The sequence below is a fragment of the Cucurbita pepo genome, chromosome 3, assembly GCF_057944985.1.
Source record: "Cucurbita pepo subsp. pepo isolate OVF chromosome 3, ASM5794498v1, whole genome shotgun sequence".
Lineage (NCBI taxonomy): Eukaryota > Viridiplantae > Streptophyta > Magnoliopsida > Cucurbitales > Cucurbitaceae > Cucurbita > Cucurbita pepo.
The window spans coordinates 1859681-1883558 of NC_141800.1; the positions used below are offsets into that span (position 1 = coordinate 1859681).

The following is a 23878-nucleotide window of genomic DNA, read 5'->3' on the forward strand; positions in this document are numbered from 1 at the left end:
ATTAATTTTGTTTTTTACCTAAATTATTTAATTTTTACACTTTTAGCCCATCATATATTTCTACTTTGTCCTTCAATTTTTAAAATTAACAATTTTGACCCAATCTTTAAAAAATAATTACTCAACGTCCTCCACGTGAATTGACTTATTGGAAATATGATTTAAATTAGTTAAATTAATAAAAAATACTTTATTTCAAAAATACATTTAAACTTTTAAATTTTCAATAATATTTTTAAAAGTAAAAAAAAAAAAAAAAAAAAAAGTTTAAACTTTCAAAATAAAACAATTTCATCAAATTGCAATTTGAATTCCAATTTTTATTATTCAAAGAAAAATGAGTTCTTGAAAAAAAAATAGAATTTTGTTTTTTTTTTAATATTTTTAATTTACTTATAATTTAAAAAACAATTATCAAACGAGACCTTGTATATAATTTTTGTTTTTTACTCTCAAAGTGTCCAAATTAGGGGTGCAAGTCGAACTCAAAAACAAAATAATTTAAATTAAAAACAAAATAATTTAAATTTTTTCATCACGTTGAACAACACGTCTTGAATTTGAATTCACAATACATTAAACAAAATAATTTAAATTTTTTCATCACGTTGAACAACACGTCTTGAATTTGAATTCACAATACATTTATGTTCGCATCTAATAAGACCTTGAACTTTAAAAAATATTAAATAAATCTCCGAATGTTTATTCTTGTGCTTAATAGATTCATGAATTTTAAAATGTCAAATAGTCAATGTCCTATTAGATATAGACTTGAAAGTTTAAAAATCTATTAAAAACGTTTTAAAGTTCATATACCTATTCCACATAAACCTGAAAGAGATCAAACTTGTTAATTTAACCGAATATCAGCCGTTAACTTAGTATACTAATTTGATTTAGCACTAAACCAGTTATAAATACAGAATTGAACGCATAAATTATCAGAAATGATCACTTCAACAATGAATATGCTAGCAGTAATGACATTAGAAACAACACAGAAAAGAAGCTGTGGATGCAGCAGATAGAAAACTTCTACACAATATTGTAGAACAGTTGCAAGTTTCCCTTTGAATGTTCATCATTTCCCTCACACCCATCACCCTAAAACCTTTCTAGAGACGCTAAAAGCTTTCTAAAGACGTTTTGGATTGGATTGGATTGTGTAACAGTCCAAGCTCACCACTAGCAGATATTATCATCTTTAGGTTTTCTATGCCGGACTTCCACTCAAGGTTTTAAAATGCGTCTGCTACGGAGAGATTTCTACATTCTTAGAAGGAATGTTTCGTTCTCCTCTCCAACCGAGGTGGGATCTCATAAATTGGTTGTGTTTATTACTCGTAGATCTCCCTTTCGAGCAACACAGAAAGGTTCGTTCTACAATTTGGTCCATTTGAAGTGAAAGGAACCCAAGAATCTTTGAACAAGGATGGATCTTTGTTTCTTGGCTATCTATTGGTGTAACAATTATAACTCTCTTATATCAGCTGGAGAAGTTCCTTTGTAATCGCTCTTTGATGGGCTCTCCCCTTTGAACATTTCATGTAATCGACCAAATTGTTTCCTTTCAAAAAAAAAAAAAAAAAAAAAAAACTCTTTAGCCTCTTGGTCGATCTAGATGAACTATGCTAAAGTTGGCCTACTATACCCAAGACCGTTAGCTAATCAAAGTCGGCGATGAACTATACTAAAGTTGGCCTATTATACTCAAAACCGTTAGCTAATCAAAGTCGGCGATGAACTATGCTAAAGTTGGTCTACTATGCTCAAAACCATTAACTAATCAAGGTCAGTGATGAACTATGCTAAAGTTAGCCTACTATACTCAAAACCGTTAGCTAATCAAAGTCGGTGATGAACTATGCTAAAGTTAGCTAATCAAAGTCGGCAGTACCATCCACAAGTTCCACCCAAAAAACAATATTTTGATTTAACCTCTTCAACTAAATCAACTGTCCTTAAAACTATTACATAGTCATGATTCTTAGTTCTACAACACGTGGAGGAGTGATTCGAATCTCTGACTTCTTGGTCGAAGGCATATGACTCATCTATCATTAAACGGTAGCTGGTTATACCAGCGTTATAGAAGACACTAAAGCTTTGAAACCCTTACATTTCTTATGAGAATGATGGATGGTGCAAGGATAATGTTCTATGGGTGCAGAAGAGGAGGAATTACATGCTAAATGAAGAAACCTTAAGGCCATCTAGTTTATGAAATGGAAAAATGTTTGGTATAGTAAGAAGCTCAAACAAAAAAGCAATGCAATAGATCATTGAACGAAATCAAAGCTTTCAAAAATGGTAGCGTAGCTAAGAACATTTTGATGAACAGCCAGCAGAACACACAGTTCAATCTCACAGTCATAACCAAGGCAATAGAATCATTGAACAAAATTTAAAAGATCAGAAGCTTATATTGATCCAAAAGAAGATAGTATTATTTCCAAATCTAATCAAGAATGCAAGTGGAGATTAGAATCAAAGCTATACTAAGTCCGGAACTCACTAATTAACAGATAGAACCCTAGTAAAAGTAAGCCTAACCAGATCAAATCAAGTTTTTATCAGAATTCATAATCAAAATGGGGGAAAAGGTGTAATAATTTGATCCAAGCCTGACCTAAATCAGTTCGTCTTAGGATCTGGCATCGGGAACAAGCCGGCGGCGGCACCGGCGCCTCTCGGTGGCGAGAATCCCAAGAACTTCTGGAGATTGGTCCGAATGCTAATCGAACAGAGGAAGTACAAGAACGCCATGGCGCAATCGGTAGGATCGTCACCGAGTAACCCTCGGTGACTCATTTTCATCACAAGCCCAAAAGGCTTAAACGGCAATTTGGCAACAACCTTGCCCTCGAAGAGCGAATTGAGCAATCCAAAGACGACGAACAGAACAAGAGCAACAACGGCGCCGGATTTAAACTTGAAAAGCGAGAGGTCGCGGCTCGATTCCTTAAGACTGGTCTCGACGCGATCGATCTTCTTGGTCTTCGATTTCTTGACGTTGATTTTGGAGGTGTCGGTCTTCATGGTCTCGAGCTTTTTGGCGGCCTTGTCGATGGAGGATCGAAGGGTTTTGTAGGAGTTGGTGCGGTAGATGAGAATCCATGAGATGGCCTCGCAGATGACGGCAGTGCAGACAGAGATTCCGACCACCGTGAGGCTGTCGGAATATCGGAAGGAGGAAAAGAGGGGGATTGTGGCCATCGCCGGAGTTGGAAGAGAAAATGAGGGAATCCGAGGGAAAGTGCGATGAATTTTTGTGGAGAACTGGATTTGGATCCAAAGTAGTAACTGGGCTGAATCTGAATGATGTTCCTCCAAATAAAAATATCAAATTTGACTGATTTATTATCAAATTTGTTCGTCTTCCTTCTTGAAATTGAGATTGTACTTTTAGTTTCTTTTATACTTGAGAGTATCTGGTAGTTTATATATATCTCAGTCAAGCATCTCTGGTAAAGATCCGGAATCCAATAGATACATTTTAAAGCCACGAGGCTGATGGTGCAACGTAACGGGCCAAACGGACAATATCTACTTGCTAAGCTGTTACAAATAGTATCAGAGTCGGACACCAGGCGGTGTGCAATGGAACATTGGACCCAAAGAAGTGGATTGTGAGATCCAACATCGGTTGGAGAGGGGAACAGGTGTGGAAACCTCTGTTACAAATAGTATCAGAGTCAGACACCAAGTGGTGTGAAATGGGACGTTGGACCCCAAGGAAGTGGATTGTGAGATCCTTGGAGAAGGGAAACAAAGCATTCCATATAAACCTCTCTTTAGTAGACGTGTTTGAAAACTGTGAGACTAACGACAATCCATAACGGGCCAAAGTGATACAAATTCCACCCGCAACTGCAAGATTAAGCCTTAATATATACATATATTTCATGTCTAATTTGTGCAGCAAAATGTTTGGAAATTGTATAAACAAAATTTGGTTGTTTTATCATTGATCATCACAAGAATATTATGGGAAGGTGATGCAAATGATAAAGTTGATAATCTCTGATCCATGTTGGTTGCTTAAACTTGCATCCAACAAGATTGATACAAATACATTACTATTTAATCTTAATCAGATCAAATTCCTAAGTTGTTTGGGTGAAAAAATGATGATAACTAGATGAGCAAGATTTGGGCATCTTGACAACTTCCTTTCAACGATGCTTTTAAGATTACAAATTACAGGAGAGATTACTGTGCCTGCGCCTGCGCCTGCATGTTAACCAAACGTGTATATAAGCTCATGGACGTGGTTGAGACTCGGGTCCTGGTGGTTTTGTAGAATTCATGAGTGGTTGTAAAGCCTTAACCACAATTGTCATGTTTGGCCTGAAGTCCGCTTCGTACTGAACACATAGTGCTGCTACTGCTGCCAACTGACAGAGATTCACACCAAACAATACTGGAATAAGAATCCATTCTCAAACATATATAAACATGAAATCCACTCAAGAAAATGTATGGGGCTTCTTTTGACCTTCCTACCCGAGAGAAACTATCATGTTTCAGAGTAATAGATGATTATCATGGCTTCTTAGACCCATTTACTAGTGTTCTAGCACGAAATCTGTGATAGTCCAAGCCCACCGTTACAAACATTGTCTGTTTTAGCCCGTTGCGTATCACCGTCAGCCTCAAAGTTTTAAAACGCGTCTACTACGGAGAGGTCTCCACATCCTTAAAAGGAATGTTTCGTTCCTCTCTCCAACCAATGTAGGATCTCACAATCTACACCCCTCTAATACCATTTGTAACAGCTAAAGCCCACTACCAACAGATATTGCCTGCTTTAGCCTGTTACGTATTGTCGTTAGCCTCACGGTTTTAAAACATATCTACCCGGGAGAGATTTCCACGTCCTTATAAGAAATGATGATTCATTTCTCACCGACCAATGTGGGATATCAAAAAATGACGGAGTGTTTTATAAGCAAACACTTTAGCTTACTTTTAGCCTAGTATTTGATTGGAAAGCATTAATGCACTTATATGAGCATAGAACAAAACAACACAAATGGATTGTTACTAAGCAATAATCAAAGTTCTTGCTAAGGTACTTATACTGAAAGCATATCAAAAAAACATCTTTTTACGTACAAAGTTGAATGATCTCAATCCAACTTTGAAAATTGCACTTATGTGATTACACAGTAGAAGATACCTTTGCTATCGCTTTCGGTGGGTAATCGTTGTTTAGCTTGGGATCTACACACTGTTTCACCTTGTCCTCACTTAATCTCGGTGTTGCCTGCAGAATAATATGAATGTCTAATTAGGACTCAGTACACTGCAGGCACTAAGAAGAATGTAGTAAGGGAAACCTTACCCAAGTAACAAGACTTTGTTGTCCCTTAGGCATCGTGTGATCTACTGGCTTTCGTCCGGTCAAAAGTTCGAGAAGAACTACACCGAAACTATAAACGTCACTCTTCTGAGTAATCTGTCCTGTCATAGCATACCTAAAAAAAGAAAGACATAAGATGATAAGTTTTAAGTTGAATCGTGTAATGACCCAAACCCACCGCTAGTAGATATTGTCCTCTTTGGGCTTTCCCTTTCGGGCTCCTCTCGTTTGCTAGGAAGAGATTTCCACACCCTTATAAAGAATGTTTTATTCTCCCCTCAACCGATGTGGGGATCTCACAATCCACCTGTTAAATCTAAACATTTGGAGACCAAAATGGAATTTAACATACACAAGTAGACACACAAAGGGCTTACTCTGGAGCATGGTATCCAAATGTTCCTAAGACCCTAGTTGAATGAAGTCGTGCCGCTGTGTCAGACGACTGATTCGTCAAGTTGAAATCAGCAATCTTTGCAAGGAAGTCGTCGAAGAGAAGAACGTTACTCGACCGGATATCACGATGAACTATGGAAGGCTGAACCTTCTCATGTAAATATTCAAGGCCTTTTGCTGCACCATAGGCAATTTTGACTCTCTGATTCCAAGTAAGAACAGGACCAGGCTCAGCCCCTTGTACTCCTTTTCTTCCTGCACAAGAAAAATGATCAGAACAACAAAAACAAGAAACTCTCTTAACTTAAATCGACATACCATGTAATATATCGTGCAGAGAACCCATTTTTGCAAACTGATATATCAATATTCGATTATTTGCCTCCAAACAATACCCAATTAACTCCATAAAGTTCTCTTGCTGAAGTCTAGAAACAATGGATAGCTGCAACACCATGACAACACATAAATACAATAGCATTACAATGAAGATACTAACATCTCATTCATACTTGTTCAATATCAAACCTGAGCGGCAAAATCAGTATCAGGCTCTGGTGAAGAACTAGTATCTAGTTTCTTTATTGCAGCAGCCTGACCGCTCTTTAACGTCGCGTAATAAACCCGGCCGTAGGAACCTTCACCGATAAACGATTTCGTACCAAAGTTACCCGTCAACCTATTTAGCTCATCCAATGGAATGACTGGTGTTTCAATAGGCAACACTTGCTGGGGAGGTCCACCTCTGACGGCATTGGAACTCCTGGGCTCTCCTCTCTCGCTGCCTACAAACCATAAATCAACATACATAATCCCGATCTCAACAAACCACATCACATCATCCATAGCCAGAAAAAGGCAAATCCCACATTTGAATCCACAGAGCCAACCAATATGCCTAAGAACAAAGACTAAAAAACAACAAAATTCAACAGAATTCTGCGCTTCCCAACAAACAAATTGCGTGCAAGAACAGAACAAGGAAAGAATCATCAGGAAGGACCATTTACCACCATATGTGTTTCCCCTCGGTGGGGCTGTGTATTGACTCGAAGGCGCACCAAAATTGTCCTCCTCCACACCTCCGCAGCAGAACATCGCTTCTCGTCAATTCGTGGTAACCTAAAAAACCTACAGAAACGGGAAAATTCATCAAATGCATATAAAACAAGACGATCGAAATCAGAAAAGGGCATCTTCAAAATCGAAGATATAAACAAAGACTTAAATTAAAAACCCATCGGAATTTCGTCGAGGAAATGGAGACCCATTTGCGGATCGCGATGATGGAGGACAGAAAAGAAAAGGAAGCGATCATTGTAATGAAAGATGAAGAAAAAGGAAGGAAAATTGACCTGGGATGCGATTAAAAATGGAAGCGAGGGACAGAAGAAAGAGATTGAAAGCGAAAGGAGAAAGGAGGGGAGGGGGAGGAGGAGGAGGAGGAGACTGCCAGCAATGGGTTCCTGAAATGGCGATGGGAGGAAGGTGCATTTTGTTCTATTTAGCGGGAAACTCGGTTGCGACTTGTATAACCGCTAAAACCAAACCCCTCAGACGTGCCTTCCACGTTGCACGTTCATTCTACCTTTGCCTCTCTTTTCAATATTTTTATTTCTTAAATTAATTTTTTTTTTCATTCTTATTTATTATACACGTCAATAATTTTACAACAAAATACATTTGTGTGAGCTCTAAAAAAATCTATTATTATTTTAAAATTAAATAATCATAATATATATATATATTCATACCATTTAAGTTATTTAATGGTTTAGATATATTTATTTATTTTTCGGGGTCGTAAAGTCTCATCCTCTCACCATGTCATATTATTTTGCATTTGTCACGTTATATATTCAAAATTTACAAAAAAAATAATAATAATAATGAAAAGACATTAACTTAAAAAATAACGTTAATAATAAAACTTTTGAGAGAGAGATGTTGAGACGTTTGAGTTGTTACAAAAGATATCAAAGCCAGATAGAAGGTGTGTCATCGAGGACGATGGCACTGTAAGGGGTGGATTGTGAGATCCCGCATTTGGAGAGGAGAATGAAGCATTTCTAGAAGTGTGAAGTGACAGACATGTAATAGGGAAACCTAAAAGAAAAACTCAAAAACATTGAAGGGAAGCCTAAAAATGATAGTATTTGGATGAGTACCGATTCGGTTGCGTAACACTGAAAAACGCGTTTTAAAATCGTAAGGCTGACGACGATACGTAGTGGGCTAGAGTGGATATCTACTATTAAAAGTCGTATACACCGTTAAGAACATTCCCAAATCCAATTTCAGTGATACAAAATAATTCTAAACACAACAGATTGCTCCATCTACTGCTATCAGGATGGCCTGAGAGTGTTCTTAGGAGCACTTATCCATGGAGTTCCTGCAATGGCAAATCTCCACAAAGCATTCACGTGCTCTGGCAACGCATACTCGATACCAACACGAGGACCTACCAGGATGTTCTCTGGCTCCGGAGCGTCGAGGAGTTCTAAGCCACCTAAAACACATTCATACATACATCATATGACTGAGTTCTTCGAGGGGCTTACAGGTAGAAGCATTATAATGACAGTTACCGGGAGCGTAAAACGGGTGGTTAGACCATTCTGTCGCTAACCCGAGCGCTTGGCCAACCTTTGAGAAAAGTAAGACATAAATTTGGCAAGTAGTGATATCAGATGTAAAATAACTTCTTAACAGAGCAATCTTAACCATTTTCAACTCTGATGGTTTTTTCTTTTACAATATTTCACTGCCAAAAGAAGAGAAACAAACAAATCTTCTACGAGTTCTACAATGATATGATTCCCCTCGGCATTTTAAGATTAACCAGAGTCAGCCTCGTACAAGCAAGGTTTATACTATAGATCACAATGCACATGTAACCGCCTAAGCCCACTAATAGCGGATATTGTCTGTTTTGGCCCATATAGTGAGATCCCATATCGGTTGGAGAGAGGAATGAAGTATTTCTTATAAGGGTTTGAAAACATCTCCCTAGTAAACGTATTTTAAAACCATGAGGCTGACGGCGATACGCAATGGGTCAAAGCGGAGAATATTTGCTAGCGGTGAGCTTGGGCTGTTACAAATGATATCAAAGCCAAACATCGAGTGGTGTGAGGAAACTGGACCCTCAAGGGAGGTGGATTGTGAGATCCACACAGTAGGAGAGGGGAACGAAGCATTCCTTATAACGGTGTGAAAACCTCTCTCTAACAAATGTGCTTTAAAACCTTGAGGCTGACAGCGATACGTAACGAGTCAAAACGGACAATATCTACTAGCAGTGGGTCTGGGCTGTTATATGCTAACGGCTTCAAATTCACCCAAATCCCTAAGGAAATGCACGGAGTTTACGGGTTCATCTTTGAGATGCAGTCATCGTTTGGTGGTCACATACTTCTAACTAGGGAAAGTCCATTAGTTTCATCTTTAGGACGAAAATAGCTGTTTCTATAAATAGAACGCATAGGGAAGGATTTGGGAGGGGGCATTGAACGTATTTCCTTACCTTCCCAGGCCCAGTAAGAAGAACAGGCTTGTCTGTGATCTGACCTCTCCGTTTCTGAATCGTCTCCAGTCCTGTATATTGTTTACATTAATCTAACAATGCAATTATGAAAGCCTACAGTGAAAAGTTACATCCTTCATAGAGTTGCAATGAATATGACACATCCCAGTTGAATCTCAATCAAGAATGATAGTTGAATCTCAATCAAGAATGATAGTTGAATCTCAATCAAGAATGATGGATGCTATGATACCATTTGTAACAACCCAAGTCTACCGCTAACATATTGTCCGCTTTGGTCTATTACATATATCGCCGTCAGCCTGACGGTTTTAATACGTGTCTACTAGGGAGAGGTTTCCACACCTTTATAAGGAATGTTTCGTTCCTTTCTCCAACTGATGTGGGACCTCACAATTTACTGAAAACTATCGTAAAGAAAGGATAAGAAAACAAGCATAATTTTCAAACGGGTCTTAACAATTCACATATTCTCTCACTATGACATACCGAAAAACAATACATTTATTCTAGATGAACCTCGTTTACAGCCAGCTCCAAGAAGCAGAAATCAATTCTAACCAACAATAGAAAACAATTTCATTTGGGTGCTGACTAAACAATGGGCTCCAGACTACGAGGGAAAGCATCTAGAGGTGGTTGTGTAACAACCCAAGCCCACCACTAGCAGATATTGTCCTCTTTGGGCTTTCCCTTCTAGGCTTCTCCTCAAAGTTTTAAAACGAGTCCGCTAAAGAGAGGTTTCCACACCCTTATAAAGGATGTTTCGTTCCCCTCTCCAACTGATGTAGGATCTCACTGGTTGGCTCATGGGTTAGGTTTGTGTAAGCTTGAATTAAGAACTTTACCTCTATTTGATAGCTCGGTTGACTCATTCCGAGCTACCGGATCTTTAATCTCACAGGTTGGCCATGTGAAAGGAAGTCATGTTTTAAACTTACTTTTGTACAATATACTAACTTCAACAAATGATAAAGCCACAAACTAAAGATAAATCACATGAGGTCAGGTTTGTATAACCTACTCTTAAACAATCCAAACACACATTATACGAATCCAGGCTTCGAAAAACTGTGTCAAACATTCGATCAAAGAACTTAGGTACAAGCAGGCTAGAAAGTTACCACTGACAGGAGCACAAGATCTGACTAACACAGCAGCACCAATTCCGACCTCATCGGCAACAACATTCAGCATCATATGGAGACCGTAGCAAAGATAAACATACGCATGCCCGCCCGGTCCAAACTACAAATCCATACAACTTGGTTATGAAAACATCTACAAGAAGTACACATCCCATTCTTCATTTTCCCATCAGCAATCAGTCCAGCTAAAAAGTACTTACTACTGGAGCCGTTCTAGCTGTGACACCAAACCGACCATGACAAGCAGAATCATTTGGTCTGTAAGCTTCTACCTATCAGAATCATTTCAATGGTCGGGTCTCAATAAGCCAATACAACTTTTTCACAAATCCAAGATATATTCACAATATCAACATGAAAATTCCAACTCCGATTAGTAGAAAAACAGATTTCAGTAACTTGGGATTTAAACAGACAAACAATCAAACAGGTTGTGTGCATTTATCTCATTGGACAGATTCCCGTTCATTATAATCCAAATCAAATCGCAATAAACAAAAAAATGGATACGCACAGGCTTTACAAATACAAGAAAGAACGCGGAACGGATACCTCAGTAATCCGAAGAACAACGTCGTCTCTCCTGAGGAGCTTTCCGAGCAAGCGTGGGGCGAGGTCCAAAGCGTCAACGAGGAAGAACTCTTTGGGGAGGATCGTGAATCCCTCGGAAGAGGAAGAGGGTGAGGATTCAGCGATTTCGGTTTGTGGGTCGGTCGCGGGCTTCGATTTGGAACGAATGGTCACTGATTTGGGGCGATGCCCTGATTTTTTCTTCTTCCTCGTTTGAGGTTCACGGCGGAGTTCGGTTGAAGAAATGGGGGTTTTGGGGTCGGCGACTTTCTTGAATCGATGAGGTTTGATCATTTTGCAGGAGAAGGAGAAAGCGAAAATCTGAAATGGGGATTGAGGAATCAAGAGAGAGTATGGGTGCCTGGTCAGAGCTGTAGACATTCGGCGGAAGTCTGACCTTTTTCCCGGGTTTTGACTTTCTCGAACTGTCAACGGCTTCTTAATATATACAAATTTAATTTAAAATCAAATAATTAGAAAATAAAATTTAAATTTTTTGTCCAATATTTTTAAATATTAAAATTATGCCCCAATTATGGTAAAAATTAATAACGTGACCGAAATTAAATATTATTTCCATGAATAGGAACCCTATTTTTTTTGATCCGAACGACGATGTGCCGCCATAGTTCTAGAGACTTCTACGCCGAGAACCTTCCGAACTCTACGGGTTCCCTTTATTGCTTCCTCCATCCTTACTTCTCGTTCGCTTAGATCTCTCTGAACCCGCTTGAAATTCTCTCTTTCTCAGCTCTCCGACGTAATTTTCCCTCTCCCAAGCTCCGGTAATGGCCAAGTTCGGCGAGGGCGACAAGCGGTGGATCGTCGAAGAACGTCAGGACGGCACCAATGTCCATAACTGGCACTGGGCTGAGACGGATTGTCTCGAATGGTCCCGCAATTTCATGTCTAAGCTTTTCTCTAACCTCCCCCTTCTCGACGGCGAGGGCGGCCTTTTCATCAAAACCAAGAAGGTCGACAAGGTCGATGGAGAAGCATATGTCAATATTCGGAAGGGGAAGATCATTCCTGGTTATGAACTTAGTGTCACTCTCTCTTGGGTAGGCGAGGCCAAGGATTCCGCCGGTAAATCTGTGCAGAAGGTCGATGGGCTTGTGGAGATTCCGTACATTTCTGATGAGAACGCCGATGAGGATCCTGAAGTTAGGGTTTCTGTCCAGGACGAAGGGCCGATTGGGAAGAGAATGAAGGATGCTATGTTGGCTAAGGGGAAGCCGATTGTGTTGGAGAAGGTGAGATTGTATGTTCAGAGTATGGCTAAGGGTGGGCCTGCGAAGGATGATTTGGAGGCCAAAAAGGTGGCGCCGAAGAGTAATCAATCTGCGGCGGCGGCAGCTGTCCCTGCAACCCCTGTGGCGCCAAAGCCGGCAGTGGCGGCAGAGAAGAAGAAGAAAGCTAAGGAAGGGTTTAAGACAATAACTCTGACCGAGAAGTTTAGTTGTAGGGCAAACATTCTGTTTGAAATTCTCATGGACGACAATAGATGGAAAGGATTCACTCAGAGCAATGCTAAAATAAGCAAGGAAGTCGGTGGAGAGATCAGTATATTTGATGGGTCTGTCACCGGGAAGAACTTGGAGTTGGAAGAGGGGAAGTTGATTGTGCAACAATGGAGATTCGGAAGCTGGCCTGACGGCATTCATTCCACGGTGAGCTTTCAATTTTGTTCCACTCTTCTTTACCCATCTCCTTCTCAATGCTCTGTTTTCTGGTATACCTTAGGGAACATTTACTGGTAAAATTTGACGATCTTTTGTTTGAAAGGGCTGATAATTTGGATGGTTGAATATGCGGATACAACTCATAATCATTTCATTTCTACAACTTTCAATTTTACTTTGCCCTTTGTTAACACTATAGTTTGTCATATGTTGATCAAATTTATGAAATTGTTGTAGCTAAAGCCAATCACTTATGGCATTATATCAGTAGAGAAATGCCTAAGGGTGTTTCTTGCTAGTATGGATTCGTTTAATGGGTTCTGGTGATTAATCCAACATATCATCAAAGCTAAATTGGTTCTGAAAATGGTATGCAGGTGAAGTTGACATTCGATGAGCCCGAGCCGGGGGTTACCATTGTGAAGTTGGTACATTCCGACGTGCCTGAGGAGGACAGGTTGGTTTTTCTGATCAAATGGTTGACATCTTTTTTACTTTTACAAGTTTCAATCTCAGTTTCTGTGGTTCTGTTAGCTAATTTGTTCATATCTTGGTTTGAAATAGATATGGGAACGCAACTGTAGTGGAGAACACAGAGAGGGGCTGGCGGGATCTTATTTTCCATAAGATTAGAGCAGTTTTTGGATTTGGAATGTGATGGGGTACTGTCTTACAATAGAGTCCAGTCCTTTGACTTATGAAGAAGCTTATCATTTGCATATCTTCATGAATTAAAATTACTTGAAATGCTTCATTTTTCAATTGTCAGATGATGGTGTTGTGCTCATAGTATGTGCTGTCTTCCATCCATATTTGAGAATGAAAATTCATTGTTGGATTCTGAGTTTTGACATAAATGAGATACAATTGTCATCTCTTCATCACATTCTGTCTTGTTCTCTGTAACTCTCATAATCTGTCTTGTTAATCTCATCCATGTTTTTGTGGCCAAAGGAATGCATTCTTTTCCCTTTAATAGCTTTAGTTGAATTAATGCTGCAAGCATGTGGTTTTTCATTAAATGACTGTGAGACTTTCAGAAGCTTCCAATAGAGGCCCAAGTCTACTAAGAAGAGGTGTTAGGATCACATGATAGGTTTATATGGTTGGAAAGATTGAAGCGTTGAATTTATATTTGGGTTGTGAATTTATTACTTACATTCTTGTGTAAGAGCTCAAGCCGGCTACCGCCGGTAGATATTAAGAAGTTTTCATGTTTTTCATGTCTTTCATAAAGAATGCTTCCTTCCTTTCCTTTCCTTTTTCTAATTAATGTGGTATCTCTCAATCCACCCCATTTAGGGTTTCAGTGTAGTTCTGATATCATTTATGACAGTTTAAGCCTACCAATAGTAGATGTTGTACTCTTTGGATTTTCTCTTTTAGGTTTTCTCTCAAAGTTTTAAAACTCGTTTATTAGTAATGATCAAAAGTGCCAAACCCTTTTTGTAAGTACTCATTTGGTCTTATTGGAGGCCCTTTTTGTAAGTACTCATTTGGTTGTTACCTCATGTTCCATAGGTGGCCATCTTTGGCTGTTTAGGTTCTGATTTGAAGGTTGAGTATGTCATTAAATAGAACAGAATCATGAATGAAAGAGTGTGTGTTAGTTTCCTTTCTAAGGCTTGTTCGAACATTGATTGAAACATACCCAAATTCAGAAATATTTGAACACAACAAACAAGAGATCTATACCTCAAAATTATACATAATCTCTCTGTCCATAAACTCCCACACCAAGTGTATGAAAGAAGTTTAGGAACAAGAAGGCTACGAAGAAGGGGGGGATTCTTCCATGTTTAAATCATCTCCCAACAAGCTCTGTCAATTGATCGGCGAATTGGGTTTCTCTCACAGAGCTGTCTGTATCATCTCTGGACGACGGCGCCATTGCCGGCCACATGAACGTAGGCTTTTCATGAGGCAGTGTCGGTGGATTCATTTCCCCTGTAAGCACTTGCAGAACGTTTTTCATCGTCGGCCGTTGATGCGGATTCGGATGGCAACAACCCAATCCCAAAACCAAAATCCTCTCCATTTCTTCCTTCTCATATTGCCCTGCCATCCTTTCATCCGCAGCTTTGACTATTTCCCCTCTCTCTTGAAACTCCCACACCCAATGCGTAATATCGCCGTCGTAGTTCCCGCCTATCTCCGACGGGTTCGCTGCCTTTCTCCCGCATGCCACTTCCAGAACTAGAACTCCAAATGCATACACGTCTGTCTCCACCGTCGCCCTGCTCGTCAGGAAAATCTCCGGCGCCATGTACCCTCGTGTCCCGGCTATCTCTCTCGTCGAATGATGCGTCTGTTCTGTTCGACGAATTGTCCGAGCCAACCCGAAATCTCCCAGTTTTGGTTCGAATTTCGAATCCAACATTATGTTTGAAGACTTCACGTCTCTGTGTAGGACTGTCTTCTCGCACCCATTGTGAAGATAATCCAGAGCTTCAGCCACCCCATAAATTATGCTCAGTCTAATTTCCCAATTGGGTCCGGTGGAGAACCTGTTATCGACGTAGCCACTGTCGCCGCCGCCGCCGCCGCCGAAAATCAACTTGTCCAAGCTGCCGTTTGGCATGTATTCATATACAAGTAAAAAATCCCTCTTCTCGTAGCACCACCCAATTAGCTTTACGAGGTTCTTGTGATGGAGGCCACCGATTGTTGCCACTTCTGTTATGAATTCTTGCTTCCCTTGACGAGAATCCTCCGAGATTCTCTTCACGGCGACCTCTCTGTTCGTCAAATTCCCTTTGTAAACCGTTCCAAATCCGCCTCTCCCGAGCCTGTTCTTGGGGTCGAAATTATCCGTTGCCTTCTTCAATTCTCTAAATCTGAACTTTTGAACTCGTGGGGCTATGGAGAAATCTTGAAGCTGATCTTCAATTCCGTCATTGGCTTCTTCCAAATCCCTTCTTCGTTTCTTCATGATCCAAAACCAGAGAAATCCAACCCCAAGTAATAGAACAACTCCACTGACACCAACGCCGACGCCGATACTGACCCATCGACGATGGTTGTTGGATTCCACGTCGCCGACATCATCGCCGGAGAATTGCCATGATTTTATCCAATTTAGCTGTGAACTGTAATCGAATTTTGAAGCAGAGAAGCCAACATAAACCTCATCAGGAAGAAACGAGAGATTCAGGGGATGAAAAATCACTCTGCTTTTCAATTGATCTTCCAATCTAGACGAATAAGACACAAACACCGATATATTTTCGCCATCAAAATCAACTCTGACGAAAACATCCGCCGTACCCGAAAGATTAACTCCAATCCCCGACAGTGGCACCTGCAAAACAGAGTCAACGCCGTTCAAATCCAACCCCACGTGGTTCCCATCAACATCCCCTGGAAAATTCTTCTTCGTATCAAATTCAATCGCAAATATTCTAGCTTCCGCCATCCCATTCGTCTTCGAGTTAGCAATCCCCAGCCACTGTCCCTCGCTTCCGGCCGGAGGAGCAAGCTCCGGCGTGAGAATAAAGGCGACCCCTTCATTTCCAGCCGGTGAAGAATTCGCCTCCGATCCCAAATTAAGCACAAAATTAGCTATAAACGTAGCCGCTTTATCTCTGTTTCTGAGCAGAAACGTCTCATTGTAAACAACTCGAACAGAGGCATTCGGGATGGACTGAACTTCCGATGGGAGTGGGGGCCGCACGTTCTGGCCATGGAAGACGCTGGTATCGTAGGTCCAGATGAGAGTGGCGAGCTGATCGTAATTAGTGGCAAGGGGGAAGTCGATGAAGAAGGTGAAAACTTGAGTTATGAGAGTTGCAGAAATGGCAGAAAAAAGAAGAAGAAGAAGAAGAGTAGGGGGATTGTTGGACGCCATGGCGAAGTGAAAGCTTCAAAACCCACTAAAAATTTCCCATATTTAGGCTTTGATGATGGAGAATTATGAGACGATACAGGTCTTAGATTTGGTGTGAACGTTGTACATATTCCATTGACCATAGGATCATGTGGTCATGGTGCTCGTGGTCGTGTTCTTGCTTTCAATCTTTTCTTTTCCATTGAAAAACATAAGAAAATTCGTAATTAATCCATTTTTATATCCGACATTCGAGCTCGAATTAGATTTTTTATTTCACTCATTTGAGTATAGCTCATTGAACTGAAGCATATGTGATCAGATGTTTAATTTTCATTTGGTCTCTAAATTTTAAAATATTATATTTTTATCCAATTTTTTTTTTTCAAAAAAGTTATTTTATGGAATTATTTGTAAAACTATGATAGCGTCTGCGCACGTGAGAAGAATTAGTTTAAATATAAAAACCTACCTTGCACTTAAAAATATATGGCGGCCATTGTTTATAGAATAAAAAATATACAAGTGGTAATAAATAAATAAATAATTATAAAAATATAAAAAAAAAAAAAAAAAAAAAAAAAAAAAAAAAAAACATTGGGTTGGGAGTTAGCCGGGGCCGCTTTGATTGACCTCATCGTTGCAGCCGTCTGCCCACTGAAAATTCTTTTGGAGACCAATTTTCAAATTCTAAAAATAAATAAATAAATAAATTCCAAATCCCTATTTATTAAATAACACATATTAAAAATTAGTTAAATTAGGTTTCTCTTTACTATTTTTTACCGTTTAAATTGGTAAGTAATTTCTTAATCTTGATTAACTGCTTTAGCATAAATTTAATTTTTTTTTTTTTTATCAAATGTTTTTTAATGATTAATATATTCACTAGTACTAGCCGCTTTAATTTATCAACATTTTCTTAAAATATTTTTATATAATTACCGACTCAACTTGCACAACAAACACTATATAATTGACTATACACAAGTTGCATACTTTTGTGTGAATTTCAAACATCTTATCATTGTCTTTGTCGACAATTTACTTTTATATTGAAAAGAAATGTAAAATTTTATATATATATATATATATATATATGTGTGTATCTATCTATATGTGATGTCCCATATTGGTCGGAGAGGAGAACAAACTACCATTTATAAGGCTATGGAAACCTTCTCCTAGTAGATGCGTTTTAAAGCCTCAAGCCCGAAAATGAAAGCCTAAAAAGGACAATATCTGCTAGCAGGGGATCTGGGTCGTTACAAATGGTATCAGAGCCAGACACTGGACGATGTTCCAGCCTTCTTGCTGTTCTCTGAAGGGAGTAGACACGAGGTGGTGCCAGTAAAGACGCTGGGCCCCAAAGGGGGGTGGATTTGAGGGCGGTCCCACATCGATTAGAAGAAGGAAAGAGTGCCAACGAGGATGCTGGCCCCGAATGGGGGTGAATTGTGATGTCCCACATTGGTTGGGAAGGAGAACAAACCACCATTTATAAAGGTGTGGAAACTTCCCCTAGCAGACGCGTTGTAAAGTCTTAAGGGAAAACCCAAAGAGGACAATATCTGCTAGAGATTAAAAGAAAGCCTAAAGAATACAATATCTGCTAGCGGTGGATCTGGATTGTTACATTATAAATACATATATGTATATACACCCATGATACATTATTATAACTTTTTTTTTCATAAAATATTATCTTTCTTGCATGGTTGGCAAATATATGTCATGATTGGCATTCTATTATGGTACCATAATATAAAATATATCAAACAAGTCATTCGACCAATCATACCAGGTACGACAACAAGTTCAATTCCCATAATAGTTGTAAATCATCATTAACTCTTTCCTAAAACTATTCCCATAATAGTTGTAAATCATCATTAACTCTTTCCTAAAACTATTTGGAGCTCAATGTAATACTCTATTACTCATAATTCCTACTAAGATATGCTTAAAGAACCCTCGACTTTTAAACTTCATATAAATGTTTGAAACTGTTCAAAATTGAAGGGAAACTAACCTGAACCGATAATAAAAGTGTAAAAATAATTGAAACTTGAGTTGAACTAGTCATATTTTTGAGTTGAACCGGTTGGATTAGGACTAAACCCATTGAGAATTATGTTGAATCGATCCAGAAGCAACAAACTGGATTGAGTTAGCCCTAAATTGTTGGCATCAAGACTAAACCAGCTATGCATGTCGAATAAGTCGTCTCTATCGTTGTGAACTAGTTGCATGGTGTTCTTTCTTCTCTGACAGCCTCTTGCATGCGACGGTTGCGAGGCCAAACATGAGTGTTTGACGAAAATCGAACAAACGACGAAAAACGATAGATCGATCAAGGAGCCAAGAGCTCCAAACCCTAATTCGATTGTGAGAGTATTTATAAGGTTTGGAATGAATTTATAAGTATTATTAAAATCTTATTAGGATTTAATAATTCATAAATTGAACACCGACAAACCAAATCGTAACAACATTAAATGCAACGAATCCAACAATATTGTATTAGCGACCAACGCGTAAACCGCTTTTCCCAAAAATTTCCATTTTCACCGTACGGATGCTCTTGGTGGTCCCCACCTATTTTTCTTTTAATTAATTATCTCATTCAATTTTAATAATAAAGCAATTATATTTCCAAAAATAAATAAAATTAATTCAACTAATATTAATTCACTCCCTAAAATTAGGAATAAAAAAAAAAAATAGACTTCATCTAATTTAATCAAGAAAAAAAAAAGAATTTTAGTAAAATTATCTTTGTTTTTTTTTTTGCAAAATTATTGTTATTTTTTTATAAATGTTTCAAAAGTTAAAAATAATATTATAAAAAATTTTAAAGTTGTAATTCTTTTATAATTTAGCCAATTATTTAATACAAGGACACCTGTACTGTTGTGAGATTCCCAATACGAAGCACAAAAATAGACTCTTGGTTAATCTAGCTGTACCCTACTGTCACGCAACAACATGTGACCGTCCAACACGTCGACATAGTTGGACGGCGCTTCAAATCAATCTCCACCGTTCATTTCGAAAAAAAAAAATAAACAACAGTTCGATCTACTTCGTACGCGTGGCACAATATGTACGGAATAAAAAAACCGCGAGTTTAATTAATTATTGATTTTAAAAGGCAGTTATTTTGTAAGTGGTAAGTAAGTAAAAAATATGGAAGGTGAATTTTATTCAATGTTACAAACGGTAAATTCAAAGGGATAAGTCAATAATTTTTTTTAATTAAAATGTTTTATTTCAAAATTATAATTACAATATTGTAATTTTCTCGTGAAAGTTTCTTCTCGTCTCATTTATCACTTAATTCAAATATAATAATTAGACATTTGATTGTATGATTTTAAAATTTAAATATAATTAATTTTAAAATTTTAAATATATTTGATAATTTATTAATCTCAATGGTCCACGTCATTAATTAAAGTTATTAATGATATGGATCATTGATCTGTCATCATTACATTATAGGCTTATTTATAGCGAAAGCCAACAATAATTTCACACATTAATAACACGCCATATATACATTTGTAGTATACTTTTAAAAAATATTTATTTTATTTTGTTTAAATACATTTATGATTTATTATTAAAAAAATAAAAATTGAATCAAAATTATTTAAAAATCATAACCGAGATTCCCGGGAGGGAAAATTTGGAATTATTCGATAATTTTGGGGTTTATTTTAGTTTTAGATTTCAATTTTTTTAAATATAATATCTTTATTATCCAAAAATATATGGAAACGACACGTGTCCTTCCGTGTACGAGAAGGATCACTTTACAAACATGACTCAACGGGGTAACGGATTTGAGGGAGTGGCAATAGAGTAATTAAACGCCAGATTATGGGCAGTTATAAATAATATTGATTTAAGCATTTTGGGAAAATAATTTAGAAAAATTTAATTGGATTTAGATTTGGTGAATTTGACGAGTTTCCTCTTTCAAATCCGTTTGAAACAATCGTCTTCCTCCCAATTGATCGACTCGAGGACTGTGATTTTCAGTCACGGATTTCACTTCTCTCTCTAAAACCCACTCTACTGTTTCTCTCTCTAAAAACTTGTTCGTCGGAGTTGCAGAAAAACTGGGTGGTTCTGTTTCTGCGATCTGCCGCCATGGCTGAAGTGACGAAGTACCAGCTCATCAATGGCGGAAATCTGGTATCAGACGTGAAGAGTGTCTTCTCCATTCTCAAAACCAGGAGAACTATGGCTTTTGCTTATGGATTCATGTTGGCCTTCGTTGTTTTCACGGCCTTTTTGGCTTTTAACTCTTCTTCTACTTCTTCCTATTTGCCTTCCTTCTCTAATATTTTCAGTGGGAGGAACTTTGTGGGGTCTAATTCCTCTAATGGAGGTTCTGGATTTCTTTCTTACCTTTTTCCTAACGGTTCAGTCCAGCAGAGTAATCCGGCGATCCCTCCTATGGCGCCGGAGGGTGATTTGCCTAGATCTAGTAATGTGACGGCTCCGCCTCGGCCGTCGACTGTTGAGAAAGAGCCGCCGCGTGTGAAGAACCGTACGGAAGAATCGGTACCGGTAAACAGTCCACCGCCTGGGAATCAGACGCTGGATTCTGCAGTTTCGCCTCCGCCTCGAACTCAACAGCCGAGGGGAACAGTGAAGAATGACACTCAATCTACACCGGTTCCTGATGTTACGAACTCGAATCGAACTGAATCGCCAAAATCCCCTCCGGTGGTGGATGATCAGGTTAATGGTTCGGTGCTGAAATCGAATCCATTGAAGAACGGAAGTTCTAGTGCGGTGGAGAAGAATGTACCGACGAATTCGGATTCAGATTCTGGGGAATCGGTGAACCAGAATGATTGGTTCGAGTCTTTGAAGAATTGTGATTTTTTCGATGGAGAATGGGTGCCAGATGATTCTTATCCACTTTATAAACCTGGTTCTTGTTTGCTGATTGATGAACAATTCAATTGCTATTTGAATGGCAGGCCTGATAAGAATTATCAGAAACTTAGATGGAAGCCCAAGAAGTGCGATCTCCCAAGGTATGATCATAAATTTTTTCAAGTTCTTTTGATGAATTTGAAGCAATCAACAGGATTATAGGCTCTTGGGTTTTGATCTTCTAGCCATTCCTTCATTGTTTATGTTCATTTGAAATTGCTGGATCTAGTTTAACCTATCAGAATTGTGTCAAAAGATTGTTTGCAGCTCTATGTTTAGTGGCCAAGAATCTCTAATGAACTCGAAATGATCCGTTCCCTATTACATTCCTCTTTAAACGTTGTGAACATTAATGAAGATCGCACTTTCAATTCCACTTATTCTTAACGCATCATTAACTTTCTAATTACGCAATAATGTAATGTAGGTTGGATGGAGGTAGAATGTTGGATATGTTGAAAGGGAAGAGATTAGTTTTCGTGGGCGATTCGCTGAATCGAAACATGTGGGAATCGCTTGTTTGTATATTAAGAAACTCTGTTAAAGATCAAACTAAGGTGTTTGAAGCTAATGGGAGACAGGTTTTCAGAGGGGAAGCAGCCTACTCTTTCATATTTAAGGTTGGTTTTGTGTTCTACTTGTTCTTCCAAGCACTTGTTTTTGGTGAATACTCATTCATTTGATGGGTTTGTTTCTTTGTCTTTGGCTCGATAGGATTATAACTTCACTGTAGAGTTCTTTGTGTCTCCCTTCTTAGTCCGAGAATGGGAGACACCGGACAAGAACGGTAAAAAGAAGGAAACGTTGCGTCTCGATTTGGTCGGGAAGTCGTCCGATCAGTACAAAGAAGCTGATATAATTGTCTTCAACACTGGTCACTGGTGGACTCATGACAAAACTGCAAAAGGGTAAGTGCCAATTGTGTTATTCAAGTGAAATCCGTTCGAGTTTTGACGAGTTGAGCTATGTCGAATGAATGCAGGAAGGATTATTACCAAGAAGGGAGCCATGTTTATGAAGATTTGAATGTTCTTGAGGCATTTCGAAAGGCTATGACTACGTGGGCGAGATGGGTTGATAAGAACATAAATCCAATGAAGTCCATTGTGTTCTTCAGGGGCTACTCAGCAACCCATTTCAGGTAAAACAACAAACAAATAGAAACAATCAAACATGAGACCATTGCTGAATGATGAATGATGAATCATTTGTGTTCAACAGCGGAGGCCAGTGGAACTCCGGTGGACAATGCAACAGCGCAATTGAGCCGATCAAGAACGAGACATATCTGCGACGGTATCCGAAGAAGATGGTTGTTCTGGAGAAGGTATTGAGAGGGATGAAAACTCATGTCACATATCTAAACATTACGAAGATAACAGATTTTCGGAAGGACGGGCACCCGTCGATCTACCGGAAGCAAAAGCTAACGGAAGAAGAGAGGAGATCGCCATTGAGATTCCAGGACTGCAGCCATTGGTGTCTTCCTGGTGTTCCTGATACATGGAATGAGATTCTATATGCAGAACTGTTATTGAAACAGCAAAGAAGAACATAAAGAGGCACAAAGAAAAGAAAGTAAGTACATATGTTTATTGGGTTAAGTTCATATCATATCAAAGATTTAAAAGATTAGTGTTTCTTTTTTTTCTGAATTTTTTTTGGAATCATATAGAAAAGGATCAAACAACAAAGAGTTGATATGAATTCTTTTTGTTCTACAATAATCAATGAGAGTAGGATGATATAGAAAACGAAGTTTGTGTTCTTGAGGATCAGCTGAAATCTTCTTCTATGGTTATTGGTGGCTACCAATTGTAAATTTTTAAGTTATGTATGAGTATGCGACATTCCTTATAAGAGTATGAAAATCTCTCTCTAGTAAATGCGTTTTAAAACTGAAATTGACGACGATACGTAATGGGCCAAAGTGAATAATATCTGTTAGTAGTGGGTTTGAGTTGTTATAAATGATATTAGAGCTAGACACCAGCGATGTGCCAGTGAGGACGTTGGCCCCTGAGAGGAGTGGATTGTGAGATCTTACATTGGTTGGAGAGGGGAACGAAACATTCCTTACAATAGTGTGTAACCTCTTGCTTGCTAGCAGATGCATTTTAAAACCGTGGGACTGACGGCGATATGTAACGGGCCAAAGCGACAATATATGCTAGCGGTGAGCTTGAGCTGTTACAACTTTAGTCTACTTTACTATCGACCAAGTTTTTGTCTTGTATTATAAAATTTAAGGCGATAGAAATTTAGAATAAATAAAAAGTAGATCTAAGGGAGTAATAAATAAATGTTTAGCGACGAAATTTAGATTAAAGTAGAATTTATGCATTGAAAATATATTTAAAATATTTGAATCTCTAAGTCTTA

The 23878-nt window shown here is 38.5% G+C and overlaps 6 protein-coding genes across 8 annotated transcripts; 2 read left to right on the forward strand and 4 right to left on the reverse strand.

Annotated features, from left to right (window-relative positions):
• Positions 1-2396: 2396 nt before the first annotated feature.
• LOC111790857 (transmembrane/coiled-coil protein (Protein of unknown function DUF106, transmembrane)) lies at positions 2397-3388 on the reverse strand. The gene has a single exon (XM_023671960.2). It carries the CDS (start codon positions 3217-3219, stop codon positions 2638-2640), a length of 582 nt encoding a protein of 193 aa, XP_023527728.1. The 5' UTR covers positions 3220-3388; the 3' UTR covers positions 2397-2637.
• Positions 3389-3940: 552 nt separating this feature from the next.
• On the reverse strand, positions 3941-7275 carry LOC111790858 (protein CYTOSOLIC ABA RECEPTOR KINASE 4). 2 transcript variants are annotated; one of them, XM_023671962.2, is made up of 8 exons: positions 7120-7275; positions 6775-6895; positions 6293-6549; positions 6083-6209; positions 5746-6019; positions 5351-5483; positions 5186-5272; positions 3941-4400 (listed from the first exon to the last, which is right to left on the reverse strand). In XM_023671962.2, exons 2-8 carry the CDS (start codon positions 6860-6862, stop codon positions 4266-4268), a joined length of 1101 nt encoding a protein of 366 aa, XP_023527730.2. In that variant the 5' UTR covers positions 6863-6895; positions 7120-7275; the 3' UTR covers positions 3941-4265. The 2 variants fall into 2 exon arrangements, with proteins under 2 accessions (XP_023527730.2, XP_086978957.1); XM_087122831.1 differs by lacking the exon at positions 7120-7275 and having other exon boundaries at positions 6775-7088.
• Positions 7276-7873: 598 nt separating this feature from the next.
• LOC111790859 (DNA-3-methyladenine glycosylase (MAG)) lies at positions 7874-11442 on the reverse strand. 2 transcript variants are annotated; one of them, XM_023671964.2, is made up of 6 exons: positions 11015-11442; positions 10663-10734; positions 10439-10562; positions 9294-9364; positions 8356-8413; positions 7880-8276 (listed from the first exon to the last, which is right to left on the reverse strand). In XM_023671964.2, the coding sequence occupies exons 1-6, from the start codon at positions 11411-11413 to the stop codon at positions 8113-8115; spliced, it is 888 nt and encodes a 295-aa protein (XP_023527732.2). In that variant the 5' UTR covers positions 11414-11442; the 3' UTR covers positions 7880-8112. The 2 variants fall into 2 exon arrangements, with proteins under 2 accessions (XP_086978230.1, XP_023527732.2); XM_087122104.1 differs by lacking the exon at positions 10663-10734 and having other exon boundaries at positions 7874-8276.
• Positions 11443-11621: 179 nt separating this feature from the next.
• Positions 11622-13598, forward strand: LOC111790860 (Aha1 domain-containing protein). Its single transcript, XM_023671965.2, has 3 exons — positions 11622-12702; positions 13092-13171; positions 13279-13598. Exons 1-3 carry the CDS (start codon positions 11821-11823, stop codon positions 13370-13372), a joined length of 1056 nt encoding a protein of 351 aa, XP_023527733.1. The 5' UTR covers positions 11622-11820; the 3' UTR covers positions 13373-13598.
• Positions 13599-14302: 704 nt separating this feature from the next.
• Positions 14303-16795, reverse strand: LOC111790861 (putative L-type lectin-domain containing receptor kinase S.5). Its single transcript, XM_023671966.2, has one exon. The coding sequence runs from the start codon at positions 16559-16561 to the stop codon at positions 14519-14521; it is 2043 nt and encodes a 680-aa protein (XP_023527734.2). The 5' UTR covers positions 16562-16795; the 3' UTR covers positions 14303-14518.
• A 3703-nt stretch (positions 16796-20498) lies between these two features.
• TBL1 (trichome birefringence-like protein (DUF828)) lies at positions 20499-23274 on the forward strand. The gene is made up of 5 exons (XM_023671967.2): positions 20499-21597; positions 21924-22116; positions 22211-22404; positions 22479-22637; positions 22718-23274. The coding sequence occupies exons 1-5, from the start codon at positions 20699-20701 to the stop codon at positions 23052-23054; spliced, it is 1782 nt and encodes a 593-aa protein (XP_023527735.2). The 5' UTR covers positions 20499-20698; the 3' UTR covers positions 23055-23274.
• The last annotated feature ends 604 nt before the right edge of the window (positions 23275-23878 follow it).

What these genes read in the sequence shown, in the direction of transcription:
- LOC111790861 (XM_023671966.2), bottom strand. Translation starts at nt 16,561, where the DNA reads ATGGCGTCCAACAATCCCCCTACTCTTCTTCTTCTTCTTCTTTTTTCT.
- LOC111790859 (XM_023671964.2), bottom strand. Translation starts at nt 11,413, where the DNA reads ATGTCTACAGCTCTGACCAGGCACCCATACTCTCTCTTGATTCCTCAA. An exon ending in CAGCTAGAACGGCTCCAGTA is followed by an intron (nt 10,563 to 10,662) that starts GTAAGTACTTTT and finishes ATGGATTTGTAG; the next exon opens with TTTGGACCGGGCGGGCATGC. An exon ending in ATCTTGTGCTCCTGTCAGTG is followed by an intron (nt 9,365 to 10,438) that starts GTAACTTTCTAG and finishes AACAATATACAG; the next exon opens with GACTGGAGACGATTCAGAAA.
- LOC111790860 (XM_023671965.2), top strand. Translation starts at nt 11,821, where the DNA reads ATGGCCAAGTTCGGCGAGGGCGACAAGCGGTGGATCGTCGAAGAACGT. An exon ending in CTGACGGCATTCATTCCACG is followed by an intron (nt 12,703 to 13,091) that starts GTGAGCTTTCAA and finishes AATGGTATGCAG; the next exon opens with GTGAAGTTGACATTCGATGA. An exon ending in GACGTGCCTGAGGAGGACAG is followed by an intron (nt 13,172 to 13,278) that starts GTTGGTTTTTCT and finishes GGTTTGAAATAG; the next exon opens with ATATGGGAACGCAACTGTAG.
- LOC111790857 (XM_023671960.2), bottom strand. Translation starts at nt 3,219, where the DNA reads ATGGCCACAATCCCCCTCTTTTCCTCCTTCCGATATTCCGACAGCCTC.
- LOC111790858 (XM_023671962.2), bottom strand. Translation starts at nt 6,862, where the DNA reads ATGTTCTGCTGCGGAGGTGTGGAGGAGGACAATTTTGGTGCGCCTTCG. An exon ending in TCTGCACGATATATTACATG is followed by an intron (nt 6,020 to 6,082) that starts GTATGTCGATTT and finishes TTTCTTGTGCAG; the next exon opens with GAAGAAAAGGAGTACAAGGG. An exon ending in TTTGGATACCATGCTCCAGA is followed by an intron (nt 5,484 to 5,745) that starts GTAAGCCCTTTG and finishes TTCTTTTTTTAG; the next exon opens with GTATGCTATGACAGGACAGA.
- TBL1 (XM_023671967.2), top strand. Translation starts at nt 20,699, where the DNA reads ATGGCTGAAGTGACGAAGTACCAGCTCATCAATGGCGGAAATCTGGTA. An exon ending in AAGAAGTGCGATCTCCCAAG is followed by an intron (nt 21,598 to 21,923) that starts GTATGATCATAA and finishes AATGTAATGTAG; the next exon opens with GTTGGATGGAGGTAGAATGT. An exon ending in TACTCAGCAACCCATTTCAG is followed by an intron (nt 22,638 to 22,717) that starts GTAAAACAACAA and finishes TGTGTTCAACAG; the next exon opens with CGGAGGCCAGTGGAACTCCG.